The sequence below is a fragment of the Hippopotamus amphibius genome, chromosome X (assembly GCF_030028045.1).
Source record: "Hippopotamus amphibius kiboko isolate mHipAmp2 chromosome X, mHipAmp2.hap2, whole genome shotgun sequence".
NCBI lineage: Eukaryota > Metazoa > Chordata > Mammalia > Artiodactyla > Hippopotamidae > Hippopotamus > Hippopotamus amphibius.
Window position 1 is genome coordinate 64,467,288 of NC_080203.1, and position 9,784 is coordinate 64,477,071.

General features: G+C 38.0%; 1 protein-coding gene across 3 annotated transcripts in view; it reads right to left on the reverse strand.

Moving 5' to 3' along the window:
- Positions 1 to 781, reverse strand: part of APOOL (apolipoprotein O like) — a 113,695-nt gene extending 112,914 nt beyond the window's left edge. For 2 of the 3 annotated variants that reach the window (XM_057718605.1, XM_057718606.1), the window contains exon 1: positions 657 to 781. In XM_057718605.1, the coding sequence (XP_057574588.1) occupies positions 657 to 671 (15 nt within the window). In that variant the 5' untranslated portion in view covers positions 672 to 781. The remainder of the gene's footprint in view (positions 1 to 656) is intronic. The other variant, XM_057718607.1, reaches the window with a different exon arrangement.
- Positions 782 to 9,784: the final 9,003 nt, after the last annotated feature.

Consider the following 9,784-nt stretch of genomic DNA (forward strand, 5'->3'; position numbering starts at 1 on the left):
TAGATATTTGTCTACTCATAGATATCTGACGACTACTGTTACTGAAACCTACTTAGGGAACTGCAGCTAGCAGCCAGTTGTGTCACTTCCTGTACACAGAGTCCCAAGTAAAGGCACCTTTTCCCATTACAGAACTCCAAAGAATTTAGGTTTGTTATTCAAACTCGTAGACTAACAACAGTGAATACAAACCCTAGCACTGCAGAGAGACTTGAGACGTCTCTATCCTGATCTATTTCACCGAAATAATGTTTGAACAAAGTCCTTCAAAGGGTCGTGAGGCCCCGCCCTGTGCACCCAAATGCCCAGCATTCTTTTCTCTTTGTTCCAGCTCAAGACCCAAGTATATTCGCTGCTCGTCGCCTGGCCGGCCATTTTCACCCCGCTGTTTCCCAGTTTTCACCCTGCCGCTGTATAAAGAGTCAACAGCAGGGGATTGAGGAGAGAGTACCGTCCCGTGCTAAGGAAACTCTAAAATGCAGAGGCAGGTGTCTTCAGGATTCAAACGTTCGATTCCCTGAACTTGCCAATTCTCTCGCAACCCCATCTCCACCTCGTCTCTTGCTGTGGGACTCGCTTCTGAAGTTAAGAGGATCCCCTCTTTAGTTATTAGAGTGCTATCAGCAACCAGAGAAACTAAGCAAGGTTTTACTTACCCTAACGGCCGCCATAGCTGTGACCCTCTCTGCCCAGGACTTCACACGGAGAGCGGAAAGGGACAAAATAGTTCAACTAGGCTCCACTCACAATAGCCCCACCCAGTTCGGCGCCTCGCCGCCAGCTCCACCCTTTCTCCGCCCTCCTAGTGCCGCTCTAGGAAGCTGCAGCAGTTGGCTCTCTCGCGGAGGGAAACGATTCAACCTTGTGGTTGACTGTCGCTATCCCCGAGAAGATCTTTCAGAATATTCTCTGTAGTCCATTAGAAAGTTACTTTGCTGGGTGCAGAACTTTTCATTATGTTCGTTGTTTCAGGCATATGTGATTTGTCTAGTTGAGAACTTAAAATCCAAGTCCGGCTGCCTTAATAAGTAACTATAAAGTCACAAAAAGAACATATTCCGTTTGCAATACGTGGGCAAGTTCATACAGTCTAAGACTATGTCACTAAGCGCCTACTATGTGCCAGGTACTTTTTTCAAAGTAAAGAACATAACGTATGCCTTCCCTCAAGGAGCTTATGATTCCAGGAGGAAAAGAGAAACGAATGAATGTTACAAAGTGCCAAATGCTATGAAGGAAAATAAAACAGTATGGGGGTGGGGTGGGAAGTTACCGATTTAGATAGATTAGGGAAAGGCTTTTTCATAAGGTGACATTTGAGAAAAGTCCTGAAGGAATTTAGGAAAGAACTTTCCACGCAGAAGGAACAGCAATAAAAAAAAAAAGGCCAGTGTGTCAGAAGTGGCTACATCTGATAGCACTGACTAACTTAATGTGAGAGGAAAAGTATATGCAACTTCTTAAATTTACCCCAAGGCATATAATAAATCTCAGGGACTTCTGATGGCCATGCTAAAGAAAGCCCCTTTACTTCTCATGGTCAAAAAATCTGAGATTTTAAAAAGATAAACTCAAAGACTGATTCTTTTGGTTTCCAAAATTATTTCAGTTGAATTTATACTTAACCTTGATATGTCACTTATGTAACAATTCAGAGCTTTAAGCAGTAGAGAGTGGTAGTCTGATATTTTAAGGGGGCTGTCTGGGAGGATCTGGAGGGCTAAGAGTATTCAAAATCCCTGCACCTTTCTCTCTGAGCTACTCTTTATTCCTGATACCAATTTTTATATTGGTCATCATTCTTTGATTACAAACAACAAAACCCAGCTCCGGATAATATAAACAAAAATGGAACTTATTTTAGGCAAATAATAGAATCAAAAGAAAAGCTAAATTATTAGACCTTTAAGAAGACAAGAGTCAAGATAGCAAAAAGAACCTAGATAGGAGAAATTGACTATCAATTACAGGCTTCACTTTCTAAAAGCGTGTGTTGCAACAATTTTCAATTCTTGTGCTATCTGCTTGTATCTGCTATAAATCTTGATTGTAAGTAACAGTTGTTAGCAATTTTAGCTAACTTAAATATAAAATAATTTTTGAAAGATATTAGCCAATACACCAAATTAAGAGAAATTCTGGAGACACAAGATCAGAAACATGAGCCGGGATCAGCAAAGGCTAGGATGCTGGCAACGCAGCTAAGGTTGCTCTACAGGATAAGCATGCATCTTTCAGTTATTCCTTCAAGATGCAAAGTCCCATATGGAAGCCTCCCACTTGGCAAGCCTAAATACATGCCCATGTTAAAGTGTGGAGAGGGAGGGTAGCTGATCTTTTTACTCTTCTGGGTGAAAGGTGGAGTATGCCTCCTATAAGAACTCACAGAAATGAGGATTCCACTACATGATAGAGGATTAGGTCCTAAAGAGAAAAAAGAAAGAGGAAGGAGAGAGAGGGAAGGAGGAAGGAAGGAAGGAAGGGAAGAAGGAAGGGAGGGAGGGAGGAAGGGAGAGAGAAAGAGAAAAAAAGGAAAAACAAACAAACAAAACCTCCTGACAATGTCTGTTACACTGCTCAAAATTTAAATCCCAGAGAAAGGGTGCCTGATTGGCCCATCTTGGATTATATGCTCACCTATTAGCTAGGGATGGTAACCTTTTTAAATTGATAATTCCAAAATCATTGATCAACAACATTTGATAGAGGTGAAGTAGTTCCCTAGAGATAATACGAGGTGCTTTTACTAGAAGAAGAAAGCATAGAAACTGAGCAAATCAAAATAATAAATATCCGCAACTCCATTAGATCAAAATAGGTTGGTGAAGATAGGCAATTTTAAACTAGTATTAGATGATAAATATTTCAAGTGAGAAGTCCAAATAACTGAGTGTTTACTGCTCTGACTGAATGATTATTTTCAGCCTCTGAGAAATGGAAGAAACTGTTAAAGGGATGCTAAAGTCAAGAATAAGGCTACATTAGTTATTTTTGTGCAACACATTACTTCAAAACTTAGTGGCTTAAAAACACAGACATTTATTATTTCACAGGTTCTGTGGGTCAGGGATTTGAGCATGACTTAGCTGAGTCCTCTGCTTCAGGTTCTCTTACAAGGTGTCGGCCAGGGCTGTGGTTATACCTGAAGGCTTTACTGAAGAAGGGTGCATTTCCAAGCTCACTTGAATGGTTATTGGCAAGATTTAGTGCCTTGTGGATTGTTGGACTGAAGGCCTCAGTTGAGGAACTCAACTCATTGGCTGTTGGCCAGAAGCCTCCCTAGGTTACTTGACCTATGTGCCTCTTCAAAGAGCATCTCAAAGCTTGCTTCATCAAAGCAAGCAAGAGGACAATAGTGTGTTAGCGACAGAGAGATTGTACTAGAAAGATAGAGGCAACTTGATTATAGAAGTGACATATTGCCATATCCTCTTCATTAAAAGTGAGTCACTACGAGACAAGAATAAGGATGCAGATGCAGAGAATGGACTGGAAGACACGAGGTTGGGGAGGCGGGGGCGAAGGGGAAGCTGGGATGAAGTGAGAGAGTAGCATAGACATATATGTATATACCAACTGTAACATAGATAGCCAGTGAGAAGTTGTTGTATAACAAAGGGAGAGCAACTCGATGGTGGGTGATGCCTTAGAGGGCCGGAACGGGGAGGGTGGGGGGGAGTTGAGGGAGGGAGGGAATATGGGGTATGTGTATAAATACAGCTGATTGACTTTGGTGTACCTCAAAAACTGGTACAAGAGTGTAAAGCAATTATATTCCAATAAAGAGCCTAAAAAAATAAAAATAAAAGTGAGTCACTAAGTCCAGCCCACATTCAAAAGGAGGGGATTAGAAAGGGTGTGAATGCCAGGAGGCAAAATCATTTGGGCCATTTTAGAAGTCTGTCTACCATAAAGGCATTTTTCCGCTGTGGTTGAGGCTTTGTGATAGAGGAGTAGCATCAAATATAATTGCATGACTCCCAACCATTTAGGGAAAAGTCCACAAGGACCACTGTCAGAATCAATTTGTCAGACCACATTAAAGAATTCTTAAACAATGAGTAACTAGGATGTCATTAACCAATCTACCAATCTAGACAATCCACACCTATCCCAATATTGGTATAGAATACATGGGTTTTGCAGGATTCTATAGCTCCTGCCCTCTTCACCTTGAGTTTATGGGTGTTCTGGGAGGGTATGTTCACATGGAGTGAATTATACAGGAAGCAGAGAGGTCTTGGGTCATGGAATGGTGTGATTCCTGCTGGGTAGTCACTGGATGTTGATAATCCTTACCAGATGACGCTGGGAGGATCAGGTAACTTCGTCCCTAGTTGTAGATGATTGGTAGATAATTCTTGCTTAGCTGAAGGCTGGAAAGCCTGTGAGCAATAATGCCCATGTCCTGGAAACTCCAAAAATATGTCTCATTGTGGTCCTTACCTATCAGCACTCAGCTTTTCAGAGGCAGTGGGCCTGCTTCTTTCTTGGAAAACTTCCCTGGAGTTATCTCCCAGATTCAGGGACTTGTTATGGTAACCCTTATTCTTTCACACTACTCTCTCCCTCCTATGACGTACTTTTAAAGTGTTTTTTCAGTTTTATTGAGGTATACTTAATATACAAAACTACATATATTTAATTTATACATTTTGAAGAGTTTGGCCATATGATGCACAAATGATACCATCACCACAATCAAAGTAATAAACATATCTATCACCTCCAAAGGATTTCTTGTGTAGCCTTGCTTTTATATTTTGATGGTAAGGGCAATTAACATGAGATCTATCCTCTTGACAAGTGTTTAAGTTCGCAACACTGTATTGTTAACTATAGGCACTATGTTGTGCAGCAGATCTCTAGAACTTATTGATCTTGTATAACTGTAATTTGATACCCACTGAATAACAGCTCCCCATTTCTCCTTCCCTCCATCCTTTAGCAAAACCGTCCTATTCTCTGCTTCTATGAGTTTGACTATTTTAGATACCTCATATAAGTGGAATCGTACAGTATTTGTCCTTCTGTGACTGATATTTGATTTAGCATAATGTCTTCCAGATTCATCCATGTGGTTGCAAATGCAAATCTTTAAGGCTGAATGCTGTTCAATTGCATGTATATACCACATTTTCTTTATCGATTTATTTGTCAATGGACATTTGGGTTATTTTCATATCTTGGCCATTGTGAATAACACTTCAATGAACATGGGAGTGCAGGTATCTTTTTGAGATCCTGATTTCAATTGTTTTTGGATTGAAATACCCAGGAGTGGGATTTGTGGATCATATGATAGTTCTATTTTTAATTTTTTTGAGGAACACTCATACTGTTAGCATCATTTTGTATTCCCACTAACAGTGTACCAAGATTTCAATTTTTCTATATCCTTGCCATTTATTTTTCTTTCTTTTTTCTCTTCTCTCTCTCTTTCTTTCTTTCTCTTCTTTCTTTCTTTCTTTCTTTCTTTCTTTCTTTCTTTCTTTCTTTCTTTCTTTCTTTCTTTCTCCCTCTCTCTCTCTGTCTCTAACGGCCATTCTAACAGATGTGAAATGATTATCTCAATGTGATTTTGCATTTCTCTGATAATTCATGATGTTGAGCACATTTTCATATACCTGATGGCCATTAATATGTCTTCTTTGGAGAACTGTATATTTATGTCTTTTGCCCATTTTAAAATTGTGTTATTTATTTTATTTTTGCTATTGAGTTATAGGAATTCCTTATGCTTTTTGGAAATGAACCCTTTTCAGATATATGGTTTGCAAATATTTTCTCCCATTCCATAAGTTGCCTAACACCAAAAGCACAGACAAAAAAAGTAAAAATGGACAAGTGGGACTACATGAATCATTTGTTTTTAAAATTGAAATTAACCTATTTTTAGAAAAGTGTAAAACAGGAATTATTATATAATACACCTATTCACGTAACAGCACACAGATCAAGAAATAGAACATTTTCAGCACTCTGGATACCTTCCTTGTGCTCGCTCTCAGTCAGAACCTACCATCAGCTCCAAAGATAACCACTACTCTGTCTTCTAGCACCATATATCAGTTTTACCAATGTTTGAGCTTTATGTAAATGGAATCACAAAGTAGGTCCTCTGTGTATTTGACATTTTTGTCATATTTTAAAATCTATTATACTTTGATGGGCATTTGAGTTGTTTCCGGTTATTGGATATTGGGAATAATGTTGCTATAAACATTCCTGCACATGTCTTTTGATGCATGCACAGGATGCATGTGCAGGATGCATGTGGTTCAGTTGGGTATTTCCTTAGCCTGGGTTCCTCAGAAAACTGAGCCTGAGAAAAAGCTTATGTGCTATTCTGAAGAGCCTCGGATAAGGCTACAGAAAGGAGAGTTCCTTTTAAGCCACAAGAGGGTTATGATACTGGTTGTATGGAGATAAAATTCTTGATGATTCTGTTATAGAAGGTGTTTCAAGAATAAGAGGATGGTTCCCTAGAAACTGTGTAGAAAAGTGTCCCTGTGATGCTGAAACAGATCAAGCCCCAGAGGGTGAGAAGGAAAACAGATAGCCACTTTTAAAGTAAAATTACTCTAAGTCAGCTCCATTACTTGAAAATTGTACATAATACTAAAGAATTATGCAATGACCCTACTCTGGTTAAGGTGTTCTTTTCCTCAAAGTTGCCCTAGGACCATGATCTAAATATTTTTTATTACCATTTTGAAATGGAGAAGCCATTCTGCACATGCCTTTAATTCCTGCACCTCTATGCCACTTATCCCTCTCCCCAGAAGGAAAAACACTTCACCCAAGTAAGTCGATTGCATTTTCTCTAGGATTTTTATGCACTGCACACAATGGACCTTATCTGCAGATATAGTTCCCCCTTTGCCAGGAGCATCTGCATGTGATGCTTTTATCCTCTTTCCCCCCCAGCTGGAATTTCTTATGTAATATTCTAGATGCTATAGAACTTAATTTGTCAGATTCAATGTAAGCTCAGATTTTATTACCTGTCTTTTAATAATGAAAATTTTGTCAAATCAAATAAAGATTAATGGATGTTCTGTATATTTAAAAAAGCTTATGTGATATTATGATTGAACTTGGTGTACCCCCAAAAAAATAATAAAAAAAAGGAAAAAAAATAAAAAAGCTTGTGTGATATTACTTTATTAGGGAGCACATTCTCAAGGCAAGTAAGTCTCAGAAGAAGGGAAAGTCAACACAAGTGTATGTTACTGAGCTGACCACCACATGGAACGAACACAACTGACTGCTCAATATCACAATCAATCTCATCTTTGAGAGGCTATATGGACAGTCTGGCAGTGGGAAGAAAGGGAAGATTATTTACCCATTGGTTCTCCTCACTCATTCACTAAAGATTCATGCCGTGGAAGGTTACCTGCCTCAAATTTTAGGCTGCAGATATACAGATGCTGGATAAGTCTATAGTATCGCATGCTTCCATGTCAACAAGGGAGCCCTGGGATGCAAGGTAAAAGAGCATAGCGTGAGCATGAAGCAAGGCACCATTAGATTGCCCCTGAGTGAATGCATTGAGAGTCTGTAACAGCTGTTTCTTTTTCCTTGGTAAAATTGGTCAAAGGACAGAAGATAGGAACAGAATTGCTGGATAATAGTGCATGCCTTTGTTCAACTTTAGTAGATGCAGTCAAAAAATTTTCCAAAGTGATTGTACCAATTTACAGTTTCACCAGTAGTGTTTGAAGGTTTCAGTTGCTCAACACCTTCATCAACAATTGGCATTATCTTTTTCAGTTTAACCATTCTGGTGGGTGTTTAGTGGCATCTCATTCAAGTTTTTATTTGCATTTCTCTGATGTCTAATGAAATTGATCATCATTTCATATTTCAATTGGCCATTTTGATGATATCTTTCATAAAGTACTTATTCAAGTTTTTAGACCACTTTTTCTATTCTGTTGTCTATTTTTCTCATTTATCTGTAGGTGTTCTTCAAAAGACTGTATATACACACTTTGCCAGTTATATGTGTTGTTAATATCTTCTCTCACACTGTGGCTTGCCTTCTTATCCCTTCAATGGTGCCCAGTAACCGACTGTGCTGGACCTTGATCTGGGACTTCTAGCCTCCAGAGTTATTAGAAAATATATTTCTATTGTTTAAGCCACCCAGTTTATAGCATTTGGCTATGGCAGCCTAAGCAGACTAATACATTATCCTTCTTATATATTGCTTAATTCCATTTGCTAATATTTTCTTTAGGATTTTTACATCTATGTCCATGATGGTTATTGGTTTGTAATTTTCTTTTAAGACTTTGGTATCAGTGTTTTATTAGCTTCATAGAACAAATTGGGAATTGTTTCCTCTTTATATTCTGGAAAATTTTGTTTAAGATTGGTATTATTGCTTCCTTAAATGTCTAAAAGATTTCACCAATGAAGCCATCTAGGCCTGGAGATTTCTTTGTAATAAGGATTTTAATTATAAATCCAAACTATTTACCATGCTCTCAGATTTTCCATTCTTTCTTGTGGCTGCTTTGCTGAGTTGTGCACAGTCAGTTCTACAATAACACTTATTTTAAAAAGGTGAATTTGTTCCAATATGATGGCTATATTAGGAAACAATTTGAAAATTACAAAAATTTCATGTTCACTTATGCACTGTTTCATCCATAAGAAACATGATGTGAATGCAGAAAACAGCACTCAGCTCAATTGAACTGTGGAAGAATGCACAAAATGCACACACAGACTCCTCAGACATCTACCAGACACGTTAGTTCATTCAGGTGTTATCCTACAAAGTTGTATTTTGTTACTATTTTTTATTTTGTGAATTTTTCTGTATAAGTAAACACTCAATATCCTAAACGTGCCTAGGCACTCTGACCCCAAAACACCAAGCACTGCATGAGAAAGGAAAGCTTCAAAACGTGAAGTTTGAAGTAACCAAGTTTTTTGAAAAAAGTGAGAGAATATATGATATCTCCTGCATTTTGGGACCATCTGAGACAATACTGTGAAAATAAAGGAAACATCTATATCTGGAAAATCTTCAAGAAATACAAAATCAGTAATGAGGCCTAAAGTAATAGAGGAAATGCAAAGAATGATGAATCTATGGATTGACGACTAGACAGTAAAAAAATTAGGAACAACCTTTCTCACAATCAATGAGAAGGCATTGTCTATACACAAAGGCCTTAAATGAAAATTGTCAAATCTTGTAGAAGTGGCTCCTTTAATGATAGTTTGGTGGTTTAAAACATTGTTGCAATTTCCGAAGCTTTCAGCCTTGGATGAAGATATGATTGCAGATTTAAAACTTGCAGAAGAATTTCTAGCAGGGAAACATGTTAATTGAAGAAGGATTGCATTGGATTACATTTTTAATTTTAATGAAACAGTTATCTATTATATATGCATCTCTTGAAGGCCCTATATTTGAAAGAAAGAATAATATGACCTAGGAGTTAAGTCTGTGAGAGATTGCAAATTTTGATAACCCTGCTTAAAACTACTTCACAATGACTCATGAGCTGCAACCCTTCCTATATCCACTTCCATAAGCAAACTTCAGGTGACTTTCCTACGTATTGCTTGCAGTATTTATGTATTTCCTAACAGTATAATATGCATAAAATGTGCTACCATATTTATTAAGTTCCTATCTTTTTGTAATGTATCCCTGATGAAGTATTTGGGTGCTGCACCTCTGATCTCATTTTCTCCACAAGATCTGCAGTTTTTATTACATGATTTCATGGTGCATAGGGATGCATATGTTGAGTTA